Source organism: Anarhichas minor, unplaced genomic scaffold (assembly GCF_050575085.1).
Source record: "Anarhichas minor isolate MPS153535 unplaced genomic scaffold, ASM5057508v1 ptg000047l, whole genome shotgun sequence".
Lineage (NCBI taxonomy): Eukaryota > Metazoa > Chordata > Actinopteri > Perciformes > Anarhichadidae > Anarhichas > Anarhichas minor.
Genome location: NW_027466493.1, coordinates 352,957 through 377,085, shown reverse-complemented (window position 1 = coordinate 377,085; position 24,129 = coordinate 352,957). Strand labels below are relative to the sequence as shown.

The 24,129-nt window shown below is 43.5% G+C and overlaps 2 protein-coding genes and 1 pseudogene across 2 annotated transcripts; all 3 read right to left on the bottom strand.

Moving 5' to 3' along the window:
* Positions 1–10,166: 10,166 nt before the first annotated feature.
* LOC142971563 (transcription factor E2F6-like) lies at positions 10,167–13,000 on the bottom strand. The gene is made up of 4 exons (XM_076112131.1): positions 12,949–13,000; positions 12,704–12,813; positions 12,324–12,456; positions 10,167–10,521 (listed from the first exon to the last, which is right to left on the bottom strand). Exons 1-4 carry the CDS (start codon positions 12,998–13,000, stop codon positions 10,508–10,510), a joined length of 309 nt encoding a protein of 102 aa, XP_075968246.1. The 3' UTR covers positions 10,167–10,507.
* A 64-nt stretch (positions 13,001–13,064) lies between these two features.
* Positions 13,065–15,474, bottom strand: LOC142971562 (uncharacterized). The gene is made up of 5 exons (XM_076112130.1): positions 15,103–15,474; positions 14,195–14,479; positions 14,012–14,117; positions 13,404–13,596; positions 13,065–13,257 (listed from the first exon to the last, which is right to left on the bottom strand). The coding sequence occupies exons 1-5, from the start codon at positions 15,472–15,474 to the stop codon at positions 13,065–13,067; spliced, it is 1,149 nt and encodes a 382-aa protein (XP_075968245.1).
* A 483-nt stretch (positions 15,475–15,957) lies between these two features.
* On the bottom strand, positions 15,958–20,762 carry LOC142971540 (NLR family CARD domain-containing protein 3-like; annotated as a pseudogene).
* Between the last annotated feature and the right edge of the window lie 3,367 nt (positions 20,763–24,129).

Here is a 24,129-nt window from a genome sequence, read left to right as displayed (position 1 = left end):
TTGGTGAAGAGGGAGCAAAGCTCTCAATTTACCACTCGGTCTACGTTCCTACCCTCACCTATGGTCACGAACTCTGGGTCGTGACCGAAAGGACAAGGTCGCGGCTACAAGCGGCCGAAATGAGTTTCCTCCGTAGGGTGGCCGGGCTCAGCCTTAGAGATAGGGTAAGGAGCTCGGTCATCAGGAGGGAACTTGGAGTCGAGCCGCTACTCCTTCGCGTCGAAAGGAGTCAGCTGAGGTGGTTCGGGCATCTAATTAGGATGCCTCCTGGACGCCTCCCACTGGAGGTTTTCCAGGCACGTCCAACTGGGAAGAGACCCCGGGGAAGACCCAGAACACGCTGGAGAGATTACATCTCCCAGCTGGCCTGGGAACGCCTCGTGATCCCCCAGAATGAGCTGGAACATGTTGCCGGTGAGAGGGAAGTCTGGGTCAGCCTGCTTGGCCTGCTGCCACCGCGACCCGACCCCGGATAAGCGGTGGAAAATGGATGGATGGATGTTCTTCTGAATCATTTTATTTTGTATTTAACGTTTAGTTTAGTCTGTCCACAGAGACGTCCCTGAACGTCTTCAGTTTACTAGAATGATAATATATAATAAATATATAATAAATATATAATAAATATATAAATAATATATAATAAATATATAACTATATAACTGAACGATGAGACGTGTTGGAGAGAAGAAGCTCCGTCATGAACTCTCACTTTCTGTCTTTGGGGGTGATTGTGCAGCAGAAGGTGGTGGTGGGGGGGGGGGGTTGTGTTTTTGCAGGGAAACACCAAGAAGCAAAATAAGTGCCCCCCCCCCCCCTAATTGAACGCACAAAGCAGCAGCTTCGATGAGGAGGAGGAACCAGCAGCCACTCTCCCCCATCTGAGGAAGTGTGGCTGGGCGGGGGGGTAGGTGGGGGGGGGGGGGTCTGTTTCCTGTCCCAGCTGACTGGGGTCCTTGTCCCGGCACCGTGAGTAGATGGGCGGGGTCCTGTTTCGCGGCTGCTCGGCTCAAATGTAGTTTAGGTTTAACCAGCAGGAGATGATAAGCCTGAGTTAGTCCTCAGCGGGTCAGGGTTTAGAAACAGACCCTGGACCAGTCACTGAAACCCACCGTCAGCCTCACTGCTCCAGGCTGCAGACTCCAGGCTGCGTCAGACTCAACGCTGCGCTTTAAATCCGTCTGAATGTAAATGTTCTGCATTAAAAGTCAAGGCTTTTAAGTAACATATTGTAGGGACCCCCCCCAGAGGCACCCAGAGGCCCCAGGTCTTCAGCTTAGGGGGGGGGGGGGGGGGGCATGAGACTAACCGGTCTGCAACAAGCGTGAATCCAGAATCCAACCACAGCCTCTGAGTGAAGAGTGAGAGGAGAGTGTGTGACCACACTTCTTCTTTTGTCCTTCAGAGTCAACAGAGTGTGTGAGTCTGAGTGTGTGTGCGTGTGTGTGTGTGGGGGGAGAGAAAAAGCAGAGACGAGTGCCCGGCGTTGGTCCTTTCATTCAGGCTGCAGATGCTGCTGAAGGGCCCCCGAGACCTCAGACTGGATGGAGGACGTGTCGTCTCTTCTTTAAGGGACGTTTGAGGTCCTTCTGAAGCCTCGACTTCTGCATTTCTTAGTTTTCTTCCGTCACATCTTTGTTTTTTTGGCCGTTGTTTTCTCGGTTGTTTTTAACCGTCGCCATCTTGGTTTGTGATCGTCGCCGTGTCGCCACGCTGAGACGGACGCTGTCGTAAAGTAAAACACTGACTTGAGGATTTGCAGGAAAACAACAAAACCATTTATGTTTACCATCACACCTGTTCCATGAATATGAAGCTGGTTAGCTTAGCTTAGCACAAAGAAGAATGTATCTCCTCTGTACGCGCTGCATGGATTGAATGAATGGAAGTCAACGGCTCTCTGAGTCTGTTCCTGGAGGTTCTCTTGGTGTGTTTGGTGCTTTATCTCTCAGTCTGCTGTCAGCTGGTCCGTGTGGTTCACGTTGTTCCTCTGAGGCATCACAACCTGACCTTTACTCAGACAGACAACAGTCTGGAGACATTTTAATAAACATTTTAAATTCAATGTACGGTCTGACTGAAAAATTATTATTAAATATTTATTTTCTTCATTTTTTCAAGCAGAAGCGCCAAAAATGTTCTGATCAGCTGGTTTCATCTGATATTTAAACTATTCACCAACGTGAAGACATCCTCTTATAAAGTCTATTTTTAACCATTTTATTGACTTAATCACTAAAACATTAAAAACATATTGTTATAAATATTGAACAGTTTGTGGCCTGAATTCACTTTTATCTACAATTTGTAACTTTGTTTTGAAAAGTGCTACTTTAATAAAGTGTATTATTATTATTATTATAAATAATGGATCATATAAAAAGATAGTTACAGACTACAAGTGTTTCTTCTCGTACATCTAATTATTGATTTGAATTCATTTGAAGAAATCAGCATTTTTTTTTTACTATTTTCTGTCATTTTTTAGCTCAACCAGTCACAGGACAACCTCTACCCTCTCTAAAGGTTCAGGACGTCATGAGAACAATGTTTCCCTTGTTGTCTGGATTTAAACATGATTAAAGTTGTCAGATCAGCTGTGAACGAGCTTCACCTGAGAGGAACACAAGAGGAAGCAGCTCTCGGCGGTTCGTACCGACTCGTAGGAATGTGAAAGCTTTTACAGATAAATGTCAACGATGTGGACGAGAAAAGACGGAGTTGTTTTAGTGGGTCGAGATGATGCTGATGAGACCGAGCAGCCGGACCGAGGCTGAGGAAACACCTCTGAACCCCGAAGAGGACCAAAGAGAAGCCGACACACGGCCCAGTCCGAGCAAACACACCTGTTTAAAGGGCCGGTCCGAGATAAAAAAATAGTTCTACTTCTGGAACCGCATGTCATGTGACGAAGAACGACCAATCAGAGTCTTTTCTGTCTTCCGTAAACAAGAAGAGAAGTTCATCGTTTTAGTTCAGGACGACCCGGAGCTTCTATCAGCAGGAACATCTCACCCTGGTTTTAAACAACATGACGTCAACACGCACGCACGCACGCACGAACAGGATGTGCTGATTTCCAGAACACCTCTGAAGGGTCAAACATCCCGTCACACACTTCCTGTCGTCACCCAACAGGAAACACGACGTCCAAAATAAAAGACAGCAGGAACAAAGTCAAAAGCTCAAGCATGTGTGGTTTCTCTGGGACAAACATCACGTAAAAACAATCCTTTAAACCCTGTGGTCTCACATTAGAGAACACCAAGAGGAACCAAGAGGAACCATAGGAAGCTCTCTTTTTATCTGAAGGGTGATTTGTTCCCACATTTACGGCTGCAGGCTACAGACTGAAAACATGACGGAGCTCTGCAGGTTGTTCTTCTTTTGTGTTATTATTGTACATGAACTCAATGAGGAGGATCAAAGTATATTGTTGACATTAAATGACAATTTGGCTGAGATTGATATCTAAAAAAACAACCATCTAACCTTTTCACAATAAAAGACCTTCAGCCACTTCACAGTAAAACACATTCAGCTCATTTACAAGCTCTGAAGTTGCTTCAAAATAAAAGACCTTTCATACATTTTAAAACAAAAGCCTCCCCACTGCTTCACGCTAAGAAACCCTTGAGCCCCTTCAGAGTAAGAGGACTTCCTGCTGCTCGACCCTAAAGCTGCTTCTCTCACTGTTAAGTTACATCAGCTGCTTCACAGTAAGAGACATATAGCTCCCGTGAAGTCTTATCTTGCTTCAATGCATACTTTTGTTAGATTCCAGAAAACCGAACGACTTTTACTGTGAAAGTTAACAGATAAGTTTTTGGAGCTTCACCGTCAGCAAAACACTGACCAACAACGGAAAAACTCCCCGAAACAGAGCCAGCAGGGCGACAACATGCTGCACTGTGGAAATAAAAACCTCAACATATCAGGAGAGACGTTTCCTCCCCGAGGAAGGAAAGCTGGAGGCAGGGCTGGAAAAGATGTGCCCAGCATTTGTGGAAACGGGATAACTGGATATGATTTGCAATTTGAACAAATCCACTTTAGGAGGAGGGGAAGAGCTCCACATGAGGCTTTTTATAAGAAAGACTACCTTTAACGTGGTGCTGAGGAGACAACCTGAACATTTACAGAAGGTCTCAAACCTCCTTAAATACACAATGAAGATAAGTGTCTCACATTCAGTCCAACTGACCGTCACAATAAAAGCCTATCTGCTGCTTCACAATAAAAGACCTCCAGCTTCTTCACACTAAAAAACATCTAGTTTTTTCACAATAAAAGACCTCCAGCGTAAAAAATGTTTCCATTAAAGACGTTTTGAAGTGACGTTTGAGGTGTTTTGGAGGCTTTAAATTCAGCAGCCTGAAGCTCAGCTGAGTCCACAACAACAAACCACAAGTTTATAAAATATCTGCACATTAACGAGCCGTAGAGGATGACTACAATCCTCCACCCTCTTCACAGTAAAAGACTTCTAGCTTCTTCACAGTAAAAAAAACATGTAGCCTTTTCACAATAAAAGACCTCCAGCCTCTTCAAGGTAAATACCTCCAGCCTCTTCAAAGTAAAATACCTCCAGCCTCTTCAAAGTAAAATACCTCCAGCCTTTTCACAATAAAAGACCTCCAGCCTCTTCACAGTAAAATACCTCCAGCCTTTTCACAATAAAAGACCTCCAGCCTCTTCACAGTAAAATACCTCCAGCCTTTTCACAATAAAAGACTTGTAGTTGCTTCAAAGTAAAAGGCCTTTCATACATTTAAAAAACAAAACTGGAGTCTTTCACAGAGACGACAGCTCATTGGCTGAGACCTTTGACCTTCTTATATACTGTCGTTGATTATTAGTCCTCAGAGTGTAAACGTCACAGTAAATCTAAAGTGGGGAAAATGTGATCCAATCATCAGCCAGAGATGAGTTCAGCTCTGCTGAGTCAGATCCGAGTAGAGAGACAGAGACAGAGAGAGAGACAGACAGACAGAGACACATAGAGAGAGAGAGACAGAGAGACAGAGACAGACACATAGAGAGAGAGAGACAGAGAGAGAGAGAGACAGACAGAGAGAGAGACAGACAGAGACAGAGAGACAGAGAGAGAGAATGGAGGTTAATGAGGTAGAAAATCCACCACACATTCTAGCTGAACACTGAGGCCTTTTTCTTCTTCTTCTTCTGTGGTGGTGGCCGCGGCCTCGCTGGGCTTCCTGCCCGCCATGACGAGAGGAAAAACACACCGCCGGTGTGTGTGTGTGTGTGTGTGTGTGTGTGTGTGTTGACAGCCTGTCAGGTGTTGTACTGCAGTCACAGAAACAAGCTGCCGTTCTCCTCAAAAGTAAAAGTCGACTCAGCTGCTTTCAAACAAAATGTTCTTCTTCTGATATTCGATCCTTTAGACCGAATCAGAAGGTGACAGGTGAGTCAGCTGTGACCCACTAACGGGTTGAACCCCTCGGTTCTGATGAAAGACTTCCTGAAGAGGACTCTGATAACTGATCCTCTTCAGGCTCCAGGTTTAGAGGAACAGTTCGTCTGGAGTCTGCAGAGCGTCTTTCAGACACGAGCGATCTCAAACTGCAGAAGTGAATAAACACCTTCAGCTCCACCGACTCTCAAGATACTAGTGGTCTAACGGACCGTACTGATCCGTACTGATCCTCCTCACTTCCCACTCCGTCTCATATCGAGGGAAAATAAACCATCTTTCATAAAAATATACAAAATAAATAAATAGACTGTCCGACATCTGGAGAGCTTGAACAGAGACATAAGGAGGGGTTCTCTTATTGACCCCTGATCACTGAGGGGATCAATAAGAGAACCCCTCACTCTCTCTGTGTGTGTGTGTGTGTTGGGCTTTCAGGTCTTGAACGGCCCCCCCTGAGGTGGTTTTGGGTCTCTGCAGGACTCCACTTATCTCTTAATGCGTCTCAATCAACAGGGTGTCCTTTTAATGGAGACACAGCTGCTGGACTTCATGCTCACACGGAGGAATCCACACAGCTCGTTAAATCAAAACCACATCCTGCCGATTCATCTGTTCTGCATATTACAACCAACCAAAGCTTCACGTGTTAAAGCTGCATCCTCTCTAGTGTCCACCAGGGGGCGACTCCTCTGGTTGTATAGAAGTCTATGAGAAAATGACTCTACTTCTCTCTTGATTTATTACCTCAGTAAACATTGTAAACATGAGTTTATGGTCTCAATCTCTAGTTTCAAGTCTTCTTCAATACAGCATGATGTTCATTTAGTACATTATGATCCATTTAGAGTCAAACAGACCATAAAGCAGGGGATGCTTTAGGGCGGGGCTACACGGTGATTGACAGGTCTCTACCAGAGACGTATACGGCGTCTCTACGTCACTCCTCATCAGTCCAGATATGGTCACTTCCTGTTCACTGGTTGTGAAAAACCAAGATGGCGACGGACAAAACGCCGAACTCGAGGCTTCAAAACGTCCACAAACCAACGAGTGACGTCATGATGACGACGTCCACTTCTTCTTCAGTCAACAACAGAAAGTCTCTCTCTAGACCAGGGGTCACCAACCTTTTTGAAACTGAGAGCTACTTCAAGGGTACCGAGTAGTACGAAGGGCTACTGATTTGATACAAACTTCCTGAATAACAAAGTTGCACAGATCACCTTTTAATAATAATAATATATGTGAAGAGACTGTTTGATCACGTCAGTTAATTATTCCTCACAATAATTATTAATAATGATTTCCACAACAATGATGGTATAGCTACACATACATATTTAAACATGCAACTTTTATTTCTGTTAATCTGTTTCAACTGACTACTGACTTCTAACGGTACATTTTTCTCCATGAAGAAACTAGTAACGAGTCTCGTCTATAGCCGAGCGGGGGATCCAACCCTCCGAGGCGCGCGAGCGTCTTCGGGCGCCCGCGTTCAAACCTCTAGTCTGGGCCTTTTCGGTCGGATGGCGTTGCCTCGCCTCTTCCCCCGCCACCCCTGAGTTGTTGCCCCGCGGCCTGTTCCGAGGATTTACGGACCTGATGACGGGGTGCGCTCGCGGCGCGCGTCTGGCGCCAACGGGAAGCGCCCGCCATTCGGAACCTGAAAACCTAGTGCGGTGCGGCGGCCTCGTCCTGGCTGTCCGCCGTGCGCCTCCGGGTACCCAACTCTCTTATGACAAGAAATATTGTCATTTTAAAATCTACACTAATGCAAGCGTTTTTGATTAAAAAAGAACAGCAACTACAATTTTAGACGGAGCTCCATGGTGACTAGTGCTATTTTTAGAACATGTCTTGCGGGCGACTCACGTGGTCCCTGCGGGCGACAGGGTGCCCGCGGGCACCGTGTTGGCTACCTCTGCAGTCAGTGTTTGTTTTGTCCGCTCTGGGCTTCCGTAGCAACATGGACTCTGTGGAGTTATAATAATATGTCTCTTTCTAAGAACACCTCTGAGTTTCAGGTTACTACACACTAATTAAAAACAGTTATGAATATTCTATTGCACTAATAGAGCCTTCAGACTGGTGTCCAAACCCAGTTTGAATCTCTTTACAGCAGCATGTCATCTCCGTGCTCACGTTATGTAACCAGCTGCATTCTGCCAACAGACAGAAACAAACAGAAACGTTTCTACAGAAGTCCTGAAGTTCACTAAAGACGTGATCGTCTCCATGAGGATCGCCAGAGTCTGATAGAACCACAACAAACACCGTTAAACAGACGCTAAAACTACCAGAGCTCCAGTGAAGGCAACACGTCCTCCTCACATGTGGACAAACACACTCGTGGGTCGACACCTAATAGATCAATAGACTAGGGCTGCAACTAACGATTATTTTAATAATCGATTAATCTGGCGATTATTTTTTCGATGAATCGGACATTAATGGGCCAAAAAAGGCGAGTGAATAAAAACGTGTCTTTAGTCTTGCAAACTATACCACCCCTGCTTTACTACTGTTATTAACGAGCTAACGCTAACTTGTCAAGCTGGATAACGAGTAAACACCAGCACCAGAAGAGCTGCTGGAGGGACGTTACGTTCCTCACTTCAACACGGAACAAAAGTAGGATTCTGTAGTGACTAGCCCTGCTGTTGACCTCCTTCCTCCTCATCAAGGACTCCAACATGTTTACGTTTTAGGTGCTGAATCATCACCGTGGTGCTCCCGTGCCATGCCATGTCGCTTTTGCATATCTTGCAATTAACACACTTTTTCGATTTATTTAGTGTGAAATGCTCCCACACCTTGGATGACTTCGCCCCAGCGCGATAGCCTATCAGCGTTGAGATGCTCCTCCTGTCATCAGTGACTTCCTGCCGCTGTTGAATCAGGAAATAAATCCTGTAGCCGTCTGTGTTCACCCAGAGCTCTACGATCCCTCATATCAATAGAGACCAAACTATGTGTATACATGTGTGTGTGTAAACCATATGGTACAAACAATGAATAGACGCTGCCGTGTTTACGTCTACATGACGTTATTCTGAGTGTTGGTGGAGCTGCTACAATGTTAGCTTAGCCTAGCACCGATCCATCCGAGCTCCATTGAGAAGACAAGTAGCCTACAAATCGGCATCATTACGTAGTTATTTCGGAGTCCCTTTTTGTCGGTTTATTGCCGTTAAATCACAGCCAAATCAGTTTATGTTGTGTTCATACAGCTGTAGTAAACAGCGACCTGTGGCTCACTAGACACAGTGAATACAGCTCGATAAAATCCACAGAGCTCCTCTGGACAATGTTATGAACCAGACATGACGGCGTTTAGTTTCCCGGGATATCTGTGACTTCCACAACACGTACTAAGGAGAAATAGAGGTTATTCTTTCCATGGTTAATGGTGCGACTTATTGAGTGGCGTAATAATCGCGCGACACAACGAATCGATAATGAAATTAGTTGCCAACTCTTAATAATCGAATTTTATCGATTCGTTGTTGCCGCCCTACAATAGACCATCGATAGACCATCAATAGATCAATAGACCATCGATAGACCATCAATAGATCAATAGACCATCGATAGACCATCAATAGACCATCAATAGACCATCAATCGATCAATAGACCATCGATAGACCATCAATCGATCAATAGACCATCGATAGACCATCAATAGACCATCGATAGACCATCAATAGATCAATAGACCATCGATAGACCATCAATAGACCATCAATAGACCATCAATTGATCAATAGACCATCGATAGACCATCAATTGATCAATAGACCGTCGATAGACCATCAATCGATCAATAGACCATCGATAGACCGTCGATAGACCATCAATCGATCAATAGACCATCGATAGACCGTCGATAGACCATCAATCGATCGGCCGTCGATAGACCATCAATCGATCGGCCGTCGATAGAATAGATCAGGAGAGTGAAACAGACTCACCTACAGCTGACGTTAGGAACTAATCCAGTTCTGTCTCCTCTCTGCTGCGTTCACTTGTTGAGTTCAATCTGTGTGTTCCGAGTCTCGTGTTTCCCGTCCTGACAGCAGGAGGGCGGGGTCCTTCAGCTGGACCAGGACCAGCTGGACCAGGACCAGCAGGAGGAGGATTTACTAGACCACAGCTCAGTGACGGTGAAGCAGTCTTTTAAACTTCTACTCTATATTTATAAAAAGGAAATATCTTTTACTTGTAATGAAGTGTTTATATAATGTGGTATTAGTACTTTGACTGACTCTAGAAACTCAGACACACTGAAGTAAATAAATAATTATTAATCATAATAATAATCGTTTCTGCTGCTACGTCCTCAGAGTCCTGGTGAACAGACGTACGGCTCTCTGCTGCCCCCTGTCTGCTGCCCCTGATATCACTATGAACACTATTTTAATGAACACATAGGAGACATTATTAAAACTAACATAATCTAAAACATTAAATTACATGTGCAACATCTGTTTTAGATCCTTACTTGAAATAAAAAATTTGAATGATTATTTTCTCTACTTCAAAATACTGGAAAAAAGAAAGTATATGTACAAAAAAAGTAAAGCAGCCAGATTATGACTAAACCATTCACCCATTAATGATCACTTTTATTATTATTATTGTTAATGCCACATCAAACTGCACCGTGTTGTGACGTTTTGACCACTTTTCTTCTGCTTCAGGGATTCAAACCAGCAACCTTCAGCTCTTATACAAGTTATTGTTTTATTGATTAGCAAAAACATTTTTTATCACCAAAACACAACGAAAAGACAAAAACAGCAAAGTGATTCAAAATGATAGAATATGAAATATAAAGACTCGTCTTCATCACCTCTCACACCAAAATATAAACCTGTCGACATCCTCACCTTCATCGTTTAAAAGTCTTTTCTCAGTCACAGTTAAATAAAGAGATGATTCGGGTGTTGGAGATCTGATTTAACATTCAGTCAGAATCTCCGTGTGTCGTGTGTTTGACTCTCGACCGGTTGGTACCTGCAGATCTATGACGCCGTCGTCTCAGCAGCGCCTCCTGCTGGTTGGACTACGCACTCTGACCTGAAACAGAAGACAACAATAAGAACTACTGACTGTGGTTCATCACTGAAGCATCACATCTGTGCAGCTCATAAAGAACCAGACTAAATGTGATCTCTAGACTAAATGTGATCTCTAGACTAAACGTGATCTCTAGACTAAACGTGATCTCTAGACTAAACGTGATCTCTAGACTAAACGTGATCTCTAGACTAAACGTGATCTCTAGACTAAACGTGATCTCTCGATTAAACGTGATCTCTAGACTAAACGTGATCTCTAGATTAAACGTGATCTCTAGATTAAACGTGATCTCTAGATTAAACGTGATCTCTAGACTAAACGTGATCTCTAGACTAAACGTGATCTCTAGATTAAACGTGATCTCTAGATTAAACGTGATCTCTAGACTAAACGTGATCTCTAGATTAAACGTGATCTCTAGACTAAACGTGATCTCTAGATTAAACGTGATCTCTAGACTAAACGTGATCTCTAGACTAAACGTGATCTCTCGACTAAACGTGATCTCTCGACTAAACGTGATCTCTAGACTAAACGTGATCTCTAGATTAAACGTGATCTCTAGACTAAACGTGATCTCTAGACTAAACGTGATCTCTAGACTAAACGTGATCTCTAGATTAAACGTGATCTCTAGATTAAACGTGATCTCTAGACTAAACGTGATCTCTAGATTAAACGTGATCTCTAGACTAAACGTGATTTCTAGACTAAACGTGATCTCTAGACTAAACGTGATCTCTAGATTAAACGTGATCTCTAGATTAAACGTGATCTCTAGACTAAACGTGATCTCTAGACTAAACGTGATCTCTAGACTAAACGTGATCTCTAGACTAAACGTGATCTCTAGACTAAACGTGATCTCTAGATTAAACGTGATCTCTAGATTAAACGTGATCTCTAGATTAAACGTGATCTCTAGATTAAACGTGATCTCTAGACTAAACGTGATCTCTAGACTAAACGTGATCTCTAGATTAAACGTGATCTCTAGACTAAACGTGATCTCTAGATTAAACGTGATCTCTCGATTAAACGTGATCTCTCGACTAAATGTGATCTCTAGATTAAACGTGATCTCTAGACTAAACGTGATCTCTAGATTAAATGTGATCTCTAGACTAAACGTGATCTCTAGACTAAACGTGATCTCTAGACTAAACGTGATCTCTAGACTAAACGTGATCTCTAGATTAAATGTGATCTCTAGACTAAATGTGATCTCTAGACTAAATGTGATCTCTAGATTAAACGTGATCTCTAGACTAAACGTGATCTCTAGACTAAACGTGATCTCTAGATTAAACGTGATCTCTAGACTAAATGTGATCTCTAGACTAAACGTGATCTCTAGACTAAATGTGATCTCTAGACTAAACGTGATCTCTAGACTAAATGTGGTTAAACTGCTGCAGGTTAGATGTGTTTTCTGATCTGTATGAAACTGTTACAACAAACAAACAAACAGAATTTGAGAAGCAAGGAAACAGACATGAAGTACATTTTACCTTCAGAAATGAGTATTTATTATGGTACCTTGCAGATCTCTTGCTAGTGCAATACTGTTTCCCACAATGCATTTCTTATGATTACAACAGGAATGTTGTGAATCAGAAGCTCTTCCTCACCGAGGGCTTAAACGTTCTTCCTAAAACCGGAGTTATAATTAATTTTAAGACGAGTGTTTAATTACTTCATGTGTCCACAACACAAAGATCTAAACTGGGATGCAGAAGAACTAGATTCTCCTGCTGGTCTGGATCTCTACTGGTAGACCTGGTCCTCTAACGGGTTACCTGTGAGCAGCGTAGTCGTCCTGACCCGGCTCTCCTCCAGTGTCTGAAAGAAGCCGGGGTCTCCTGACCCCATCTCACAGGTCAGCACCACGATGGGACCCCTCCCCCCCTTCAGATGGACCTGGATGCTCTCCTGCATCAACACAGACAGACAGACACACAGAGAGACAGACAGACACACAGAGAGACAGACAGACACACAGAGAGACAGACAGACAGGTTAATGTTGTCCACATTATGATTGCATCGTTATATAGAAAGGAAGTTAGATCTTTAAATCAGAGCTGCAACTAACAATGACTAATGTCTTTATTGATGAATCTACTCAATGTTTTGTCAATTAATTGAATTAATCTGTCTGTCTCTCTGTCTCTCTCTACCTCTTGTGGAGCAGGAACCTCCAGCTTGGTTTCCTCTGGAGCTTGGATGATGATGACGGTCTGCTGCTGGACGGATCTGAGCCGTCTGATGTCCTCGTGGGTCACATAGGCTGACGTGAAGCGCCGTTAAAGAAAATACCTCCTTGTTTCTAGGTACGTCAACGCGTTTCTACGTGTCTGTATGTCAACGCGTTTCTACGTCCACGCGCCTCGACGTACGTCAACGCATCTCGACGTACGTCAACGAGCTTCGACGTACATCAACGCGTCTCGACGTACGTCAACGCGCTTCGACATCAACGCGTCTATACGTCTACGTGCTTCTACGTCTATGTGCTTCTACGTCTACACGTCTCTACGTCTACCTGTCTCTACGTGTCTCTGCCGGTAAAGGATATGCAGCGTTCTCCACGTCATCCGTCAGGTCAAACAGCTGCTGGGAGCAGATCTTGATGAGGCCGTCCAGCCGGTCCTCCACCTGCTTCAGGTTCTCCAGCTCTCTCTGGAACGTCTGCAGGTTCCTCCTCAGAAAGCAGGAGATCGGAATCTTTCCTCTGAGAACAGACGGAGAGCTTTAATGTCTTGTTAAGGAGATTCTTCCTGTATTTCTATGCTTGAGTAATCTTATTCTGTACATTTAATTCAGCTGAGAGCTGATTTTAAGACGTGGAAAACAGGACGGCGTCTCCTTTACACTCACATCCACTTGACCCAGTTGGTGGACTCCTTCTGGATGAAGTCGAACCCGTTGAGGACGTGCGTGATGTCGTAGACTCGCCATTTGCTGGTCTGCAGGATCTCGGCGACGTCCCTGAGGTCCAGAGCGCCGTCCGGAGCCGCCAGCAGCAGCTCCAGGAAACGCAGAGTCAGCAGCCCCAGAGACCCGCCTGCACCTGAAGATATATAAACACCTCCATGTTTTAAGAACAGGAAGTTCTTCTGTATCAACAGGTTACGATTCAGATCGGCTGGTTCATTCTTCTTTGGACTGTCGAGCAAAACAATCAGCTGGTTTCAGGACTTTGTGACGCTTCACTTTCACCATTTTCTGGATGAAGCGTTTCGTAGACAAAGATAAAGTTTCTGAACATTTGTAATGTATTAGATGCTGAAGGAAACTCTTAGGGGAGTTCTGCAACGTCTTCTTTCTCTGATTCCTAAGTGTCTTCATGGACATTTATTGTGGACGGACATCAGCTGTAACGACCTCATCAGGAAGAGGAAGTAACGCTGAATTTAGAAACGTGTGTTTCACTTCTGTGTGTTCACATTCCACGGAGTTATGTGAAACTAAACAACAGCACTCACCCCGTCTGCTGTATCCCTGAGACTGGTTCCATTGTTTCCTGGTCCTCTCGGCCTCTAGAGGGTTCTCCAGACCTCCACCTGGATTCTCCAGACCTCCACCTGGATTCTGGAAATCAGAAACAGATTTCAAGATTGGAAATAAAATGTAACCTATATTTTAGGGCAGAAAAAGAGTCTCCAGACCTGCTGTGGTTGATCTGGTGAAGGAGGAGCATCATCTCCACTTTCCTCCTCCTCCTCCTCCTCCTCTTCTTCCTCTTCACAGTCTCCGATGACCCACTGCTCCTCTTCCTCGGAGGACTCGGCCCCCCAGGGCCCCCCAGGGTCCAGGTCAGGGGGCATGATGGGAATGGCGCCCCCGGTGACCCCGTTGGCGGTGAGGTCCTCCGGCAGGAAGTGGTCCTCACAGATGAAGTGCTGCTCGTTGGAGTCCTGAAGCTCCGCCTCCCTCAGCGCTGCCAGCCACACCTGAACAAAGCCACCGATCAGTTCATCAGGAAGACTAATCGATGATGAAGGTCACCGCTAAACACACCTCGATGCTGACCAGCAGTTATTATTCTCATTTTCAGGCTGTTTGTTGATCATTCCGGTTCATAAACGAACATTTCAGCCTAAAAAAATAGTTCAGAGTCAAAGGTGGCGTCATCAGAGGTCTTGTTTTTGTCAAAATGTATTCAGTAAACTGAAAAAACATCACATTTCCTTGTGACTTAGTTCAAACCTGCAATGACGTCATAAATAAATATAAAAAAATTTAATATAAAAATAAATAAATATAATTAGCCAAAAAGAAGAACTACAACCTGAATGTGTTTATTGAACACAGTTGTGGTTTAACAGTAATAAATATTTATATTTATAAAAATACAAATATATATATATAAATATTTAATATTTAAAACATTAAAGATTTGTTTGTCATTAACCGCAAAACCTCCTTTAAAGTTCAGCCGCACCACTGAACTTTTCTACGGGATCCATCCGCGATGCTAGGCTAACACATTAGCATCGTTAGCCGGTGGAAAGAGACAGAGACATCCGGGTAACGGCGTCCTAAACCCGGGTTAGCCTCGTTCGTCCGTCTGTACCTTGACCCGGCTCGGGTCTCTGGGGAAGTTGAAGAACCTCTTCTTCTGTGGTCGGTTGAAGTTAAGTCGGTTAACCGTCAGCGTGCGGTTTGGACACGTGGAGACCACGCACTTCACCATGACAACCGGGGGGCAGACCGTTAACGATCCACAGCTGACACGACGCACGTGTGCGGTTTGTTTATGTCTAACACCGGAAATAGATGAGTTTGTGACCCGGATGTACAGCAAAGAAAGGTTAGAGAAGTTACCAGGTGTTTTTTTTTTTCTGAAAGAAAAAAGTGAATTTAACAATTTGTACAAACAAACCTCAGACCAGCAGTAAATAAAATAAAATAAAATAAAATAAAATAAAATAAAATAAAATAACATAAAATCAAATCAAATCAAATCAAATCAAATCAAATCAAATTAAATTAAATTAAATTAAATTTGTTACTGTCTTCTTATCGTGGTGCCATATTGTCTCAGTTCTTGATAAAAAATGTTCAAAGTCTGGTTTGGAGCCCATCTCTTCTTGTGAATGTGGAATTTTCCTAAAAAAATAACGGTACAAAGAACATCATATCTTTTTCCTTCTCGTTACCAGTTTTTCTTCTTATATAATGTTGAACATCCACCCAAAAATATTCTAGTAAACATACAGTTAAAAACAAATGATTGTTTCTTCTTCTAGTTCACACACAGTGTAAGAATCTCCTCAGTCCAGATATGGTCACTTCATGTTCACTGTTTGCACTGGTGTTTGAAGGTATGAGCAAAAACGTGAATATTTGGTGCATGTCAGCGTCGTCAGTGACGGTGTACAGAGCGGACTGTCTGCCTTCAGTCAGCAGTTTGAGTTTGAGACTCTCCCTAATATGGACGACACAGAGACACCGAGGAACCGAGCCTCAAGAACCCAAACCCAGGATAGAGGAGCTCGGTGAATGTGGTGTTGAAGGTGTGGAGGTGGATCCGCTCGTCCGAAGAGACGCGGAAGAAGGACAGAGTGCCAGCAGGAGGGTCCACGTACACTGCTACTCTGTTAGAGGAGGAGGAAGAGGAAGAGGAGGAGGAAGAGGAGGAGGAAGGGAGGTCTGTTTTTTTGTTATCGTGCCAGGCTGAGTAACCGCTGTCAGAGCAGTAGAGAATCCACGTCTGATCGTTCCCTCCAAACCTAGAGTCATATCCGTCTCCTTTCCTTCTGATTCCTCTGTAACTCACTGCCACATGAACCACTCCTTCCCACTCCACCTCCCAGTAACAGCGACCAGTCAGACCGTTACGGCACAGCAGCTGGTCCCAGCAGTCAAATCTGTCTGGCTGAACGGGGTATTTCTGCTCCTTTCTCACCAATGTCACCTTCCTGTTGCGGTCAGACAGTTTGAGTTTTTTGTTTGCTGTGCTTGGGTTCAGTGTGAGTTCACAGGAGTCTGATGGAGAGAAGAAGACAACTGAAGGCTCTATGGTTTTACTTGTTGATATATCATTTAAAATATATAAATATCAGAACTACTGACTGTCTCTTTTAAGAAAATCACCGGCAAACTGACTCCACACTTACACTTCCTCATGCCAGGGTTCAGTCTGTGCTCTCCACCATGGTCCATACTGGAGGAACAAACAGAGACATCTATCGTCTTATTTCATACTTTAAAAACAGAGACATTTAATAACTGTACTGAGCAGGAAGTGAGTTATTGTGTTGGCAGCAACGTGCGGAATTGACACTTCAGACCTCCTGAAAGCCTCAACAGCAACATTTTCTGTTTTTTTTAAACCATAAGACAATTATTTGTTACTTGCAATTGTCACTAAAATGTCTTTTAAAAGCTTGCTAATGCCCATCAGTTAGTGCGAGAGACGATTTTCAACCATAAATGAAACGACCTGCCAGAGACGCAACTGGTTGCAAAGCGAGTCGGTCTTCACGTCTGTATGTGGACCTAAACCGACCCCCTTTGGACAAATTTTGATCCAGTATCTTTAATCCAGAACCTGGATTGTTATTGTTCTGTTGCAGGACATAGTTATTGTGTTGTTGCGTTGTGTGAGTGGCCTTATTTTTTAATGATATCAGCCTTCGTGATGCGAGTGCAAAGTGTGTATAATAGTGCAAATCTTGTATATTACGTTCTGAGTCTGGACCCCCCCCCTCCCGATTGCCACCGAGTATTTCGCACACTGGTATTAGTAAAGTGACTTTGTGTGGGACTGGGAAAGGCACCCAAATTGTATTCAGTTTATTAAGAGGTGCAAACTACCAGGTTTAGATAGAGGATTATGCACCTTATGACTCATATTCAGAGTTCTGAGTATGGTCGACTCTTAACTCTGCTGAAGCGTTGACTTTTGTCTGCTCATACCTGAGGGTCTCCAGTCTCCAGTGTGGATCGTCCAGTCCAGCAGACAGGAGTTTCGTTCCTGTGTCTCCTGGATGATTGTAGCTCAGGTCCAGCTCTTTCAGATGGGAGGGGTTGCCCCTCAGAGCTGAGGCCAGAGAAGCACAGCCTTCACCTGTGACCTGACAACCTGAAAGACTGGAGATATAGTTTCAGTCACATACAAGTCAATAACATACTGATCATCTGCTTAACACTTTTATTAGTTAGTTTATAAAAATCAACTGTCTGCAGGCTCTTAATAAATCAACTTTCCTGCATGCAGAATCTAGATTTCTTGAGGTTGATTGTCCGATTAACAATCATTGACAATCCAAAGACACTCAAAATACTGATACAGATGACGATTAAACAATTATGTCATCTAGATCGACAGATGTCTCCCTGCAGGCCGTTCAAGACTTTCACCATTAGCCTTTGGAAGGTTGCCACCTGGACAACCTAGCCAAGAGTGGGCAACTCTCTAACTAACCAACTGACTCATTTCTGCATACCATGACACCACGCGGCAACCTGAAGCTACCAGAATGACCAACAACTGCTTCTCACTCCCTCTCTGCAACAGGAAAGGGAAGAGCACCTGTTTAGACATTGATCTAGTCTGGCTATAGATCCTGACGTACCCTAGGTCTGCAACTAGTAACACAATCATGTAAACAGAGAAAGCTTAAACATTGTGGATATATTACCATGTTAAACAGTGTTATAATCTGTTTAGAAAAAGGTCTGAATACTGACCTGAGAGTTTCCAGTGTACAATGTGGACTCTCGAGTCCAGCAGAGAGCAGCTTCACTCCTGAGTCCTGCAGGTTGTTGTCACTCAGGTCCAGCTCTCTCAGACTAGAGGACTGGGAGCTGAGGACTGAGGACAGAGCTTCACAGCTTCTCTCAGACAGGTTACAGCCACTCAACCTGAGAAGAATTAGAGATTAACACAAACAAAATGCCTGAATTAATTAATATATCCAGTGATTCTTCCACCTACAGAGCTTTGTTGGAGGCTTTGACCACTGGCAGCAGCCTCAGAAGAGCCTCCTCTGAAGCAGAGTATTTCTTCAGGTCAAACACGTCCAGATCTTTTCCTGATGACAGTAAGATGAAGACCAGAGCTGACCACTGAGCAGGAGACAGTTCATCTGTGGAGAGACGTCCTGAACTCAGGGACTGTTGGATCTCCTCCACTAGAGAACCATCATTCAGTTCATTCAGACAGTGGAACAGATTGATGCTTTTCTCTGGAGACACATCGTCACTGATCTTCTTCTTGATGTACTGGACTGTTTCCTGATTGGTCTGTGAGCTACTTCCTGTCTGTGTCAGCAGACCTCGTAGGAGAGTCTGATTGGTTTCCAGTGAAAGACCCAGGAGGAAGCGGAGGAACAAGTCCAGGTGTCCATTTGGACTCTGTAAGGCCTTGTCCACAGCACTCTGGTAGATATGTGTTAGTTCAGGTTTGTTTCTGAAGACTTTAGACCACAATAAGGTCAAAAGTCCGGTCCACGATGTGTCTGCCACCAGATTGACTCCAGAGTTGATGAAGGTCAGATGGACATGAAGAGCAGCCAGAAACTCCTGAACACTCAGATGGACGAAGCAGAACACCCAGAACACCTGGTACAGTCCTCTCTCCTCTCTAAAGACCTCTGTGAACACTCCTGAGTACTTTGAGGCTGCTCTGATATCGATGCCACACTCTGTCAGGTCGGATTCATAGAAGATCAGGTTGCCTTTCTGCAGCTGATCAAAAGCCAGTTTTCCCAGAGACTCAGTCATCTTCCTGCTCTCTGGACTCCAGTGTCGATCCGTCGCAGCTCCTCCATCATACTTGACCTTCTTCAGTTTGGACTGAACCACCAGGAAGTGGATGTACATCTCAGTCAGGGTCTTGGGCAGCTCTCCTCCCTCTCTGGTCTTCAACACATCCTCCAGAACTCCAGCAGTGATCCAACAGAAGACTGGGATGTGGCACATGATGTGGAGGCTTCGTGAGGTCTTGATGTGGGAGATGATCCTGCTGGCCTGCTCCTCATCTCTGAATCTCTTCCTGAAGTACTCCTCCTTCTGTGGGTCAGTGAACCCTCTGACCTCTGTCACCATACCAACACACTCAGGAGGGATCTGATTGGCTGCTGCAGGTCGTGTGGTTATCCAGAGGCGAGCAGAGGGAAGCAGTTTCCCCCTGAAGAGGTTTGTCAGCAGCACATCCACTGAGGTGGACTCTGTAACATCAGTCAGGATCTCATTGTGGTGGAAGTCCAGAGGAAGTCGACACTCATCCAGACCGTCAAAGATGAACAGAACCAGGAACTCTTCAAACCTGCAGATTCCTGCTTCTTTGGTTTCACTGAAGAAGTGATGAACAAGTTCCACCAAGCTGAACTGTTTCTCTTTCAGCACATTCAGCTCTCTGAAAGTGAATGGAAATGTGAACTGTATGTCTTGGTGGTCTTTGTCTTCAGCCCAGTCCAGAGTGAACTTCTGTGTTAAGACTGTTTTCCCAATGCCAGCCACTCCCTTTGTCATCACTGTTCTGATTGGTTCCTCTCCTCCAGGTGAGGCTTTAAAGAGGTCTTCTTGTCTGATGGTTGTTTCCAGTGTTGCTGGTTTCCTGGATGCTGTTTCAATCTGTCTGACCTCATGTTCCATGTTGACCTCTCCGGTCCCTCCTTCTGTGATGTAGATCTCTGTGTAGATCTGGTTCAGAAGTTTCACCTTTCCTGCTTTTGCGACTGTCTCGAATAAGTACTTAAACTTCTTCTTCAGGTTGGATTTGAGTTGCTGTTGACAGTTGGCAATCTCTGAATGAATAAAAAAAAGAGATGATACAAATGAGATAGTGCTTTAATTTACTGGTATAATATTTCCGTTGGATCCCTTTGGATTTTCTGAGGAATATAAGGATATACGGAGGATTTATGAGGCACATTAATTATCTTTACTTCGGTTGTATCTTTGTGATATGCATCTCATGTTTTTGTCCCTCTTTTTTAACAACTTACCTGTAGATTCTGATCTAGTGTTTGATAATTTCTCCACCAGATCATTCCTTCGCATCTTTTCCAAAACCATTATTGCCACCTTAATGATGTTTGTGCAGTAGGTCTTCACCATCTGATCCACCGTGTCCATCCTGTCTGCATTCTCCAGTCGACAGACTGGGATTGCTAGGAGGCCTTCTGGGATCCACTGCGGCTGCAAGTACCGCTGGAACGTTTTTAATTCCTCCGCTTTTAGATGCTCCAAAGTGTTGAGGAGGACCTCTTCATCTTTCTCCATCAGTCCTTTTAGAAGACACCGAAATAAATATTAACCTTCGAGAACAAATACTACTCTGGATTTGAAAACAAAAACGGCATTTTTTTAAAGATTGAGTTATAAAGTAGAATTATTCGACTTCTTTCTATGCACTTCTGATGCAATTAGCGTCGTCTTTGTGGACAGAAGTGTGTGAATCAGAACCAAGGCTGTTATCAAACACGGTTAGTAGCTTCACCTGCAAAAAGTAATGCACTGTAATTTGTATGTATCAGATGAAAATCAATTCATAATCAAAATAATGGTGAAGCAGACAGTATAAAGAGTGATGTAGGTCATGTAGGATGGAGGTCGGATCAAAACACACAATGTTTCAACCAAGAAACCGCTATTTGTGTTCCGAGTGAAACCAGAAGATAAGTTTACTTATCTGTCACATAACTTCCAAGTAGTTCTGTAATTATTTTAACCCAAACCAACATCTTTTAGTAAATCTAACTAAGTAGTGTTGTTGTCTCAACCTAACTAAGTAGTTTAGTTGTCTAAACCTAACTAAGTAGTTTCCTGTGAAGATGGAGGTTTATTTTGAAAAGACTGTTTTCATGTATTGAGCGTAAATTGACACGTGTTGCCGTTGTATGAGGGTTACATATACTATTAGTGTCATTAATAATATATTATATGTTGAACAGAGATAAGGTGTTTTTGTCATAGTTTTAAGAACAAAGAGCTCATTCACCAATGTCCTCCTCAGTTTGTTCTTTAATTTGTTCTTAACAAAAGTCTGCATCAGATTCAGGATTTGATCTTAAAGTTATTGGGTCCTTGTTGTTCTCATGACGATGGATCTTATTGTCCTCATTGTTGAGAAAGTGTCTCAAGATAACCTCTGTGAGGATCTGACGCTGTAAGAATACATTTAGTTGAACTAGTACACTGGGCTGAACTAAGAGCCAATAGAATGTGTCTGGTTATTTATTACTTTACTTCTAACTACTAGATCCAACCTGTCTGACACTATACTAGTAAACACTCACAGTTATAGGTTCATCCTTAAAGCTCCTTTCATTTAGAAATTAGTTGTGATGTTTGGAAGTGTGTTTGTATGAAGTACTTCTCCACAGTCAGTGTATTATTACCACAGACTATTACCTACAGTACATGGAGGTCTGCACACCTCCGGTTGTTGCGTACACCTCACGGGAGCAAGCACAGCCTACAAAATGATTTACTTTTATAACCTGTCAAAGATGGGGAAATTCTGAATATCAAAATGTCATTTTAGGCTGACTTTCCCTTCCCAGAATCTCATGAAAGTAGACATGGACATAGTAGGGATCCTCGTGAACAACAATCCAGTGAAAGGTTAATATAACCTCTTATGGATTTGTTTTTATAACCTGCCAAATATGGGGAAATTATGAATATGAATGCCATTTGAGCTAACTTTCCCTTTCATTTTCTCAAACACTGTACAGTAAAATTACATTACATTTGACATGGACATGTATGAGGTCATCATGAACAGAACTCCAATCCTAGCTAACCAATGAAGGACATGTTTCTATTACAGATCAAAGATTATTATTAATTATTATTACTATTATCTCAATTAAAGCTAGTACAGCAGTGTAACTTCAGATTTTATTATCATTGGATTTCATATAATATACAAAATAATGTCTTTGACTTGTTATATCAACTTGGGCAAATTATTGATCAAGTATAGCTCTATTTCCGGGCTTTTTGGGCTCTCCAAGCACCCGTACCGTAGCACCACCAATAGACGAGCATTACGACTGACGTGACCGACGTTCCGCGGATGATGACGGCTCACCTGACCGCAGTGACGTCATTCAGCAGAGGGACACCTGATGACCTGCCGAGAGTTACCGGCTTCTAACGAGGAGAGTGTTCCATGTCTGATCAAACATGTAATACTCTAAATGTTCATAAATTAACCTCACAGAGGACATGATGTCGTTTTTAAAGCGTACCTGCTCAATGTCTGCTTTTAAGTTTCGCTTTCCGCTGTGCGCGCTCCCGCGAGGTGCATGCGGACGGAGGCTGCAGCCAAACGTATTAATAATGTTCCACTTACGAGTCGGAGACAGAGTGACGTCCTTGCAACAGGTTTATTAACACAAACCGTCAACAATAGTGTCGAGCAACTCCAGCGAACATCAGTGGTCTTCGTACAGCGTTTCATCAACTCTCTTCTTCGTTGTTCCCGGAACAGGTGACCCCCCCCCTCTCTCCCAATCACAGGCACGCACGCAGGTGTACAGTGCGTCCCGTGATTGGCCAGAGAGAGGGATGTGACAGCCTGACCCCTCTACTACCAGCTCTTACTGTACAGCCTCGCAACACTATTATAGACACATAAACAATGAATCTATATTGTTTCAAGTATCGATGGTTGTTTAGATAAATAAAGATAAATCCGTGTTTTAGTGGTGGAGTCTGGTGTGTTTGTAGAGATCACAGCTTCAGTTCAGAGGTGATAATACTCTAAATACAACTCACATTCAAATACCTCCACAGCAGTACACCTACTGTAGTAATACACCGAGGATGTAGAAGTACCTCATACAGCCTCACTATGACATCACAAACACACACCCTCCTGTAGCTCCTCAGACGGTCCTCAGAGGTAAAGACACTCAGTGATGATCGAACACGTCCTCGTTCCTCTGCTGGGTCCTCACCTGCTCCACTCACCTCAGGTCCACTCACTGGTCACGTGAAGGTGTATGTACCGCCATACACCTTCACGTGAGGAGGACACACTGGAGAGGAGGAGCTGCGCGTGTCTTCCTGTCTTCATGCAAAGTGGATCCTGAACCAGCTGTGACGTGGAAACCAGTCTCACCACCGAGTCCCGATCCGGTTGATGTCCCGGTATCACCGTGTCCACTAGAGGGCGCTACATGACCACCCAATGAGCTGAAGAGCAGCCGTTTGGATCACATTATGCAAATATGTTGCATGTTTAATGTCTCAGTATTTTTAAAGTGTGGTATTACTACTTTAAATGTCAGAGTATTTTTGCTGTGTGGTATGATCATTTTTATTGTAACAGGGTATTTTTACAGTGTTAAATTAGTACATTTACAGTAACAGAGTATTTTTACAGTGTGGTATTAGTACATTTACGGTAACATAGTATTTTTACAGTGTGGTATTAGTACATTTACGGTAACAGAGTATTTTTACAGTGTGGTATTAGTACATTTACGGTAACAGAGTGTTTTTACAGTGTTAAATTAGTACATTTACGGTAACAGAGTATTTTTACAGTGTGGTATTAGTACATTTACGGTAACAGAGTATTTTTACAGTGTGGTATTAGTACATTTACGGTAATAATAGTATTTTTACAGTGTGG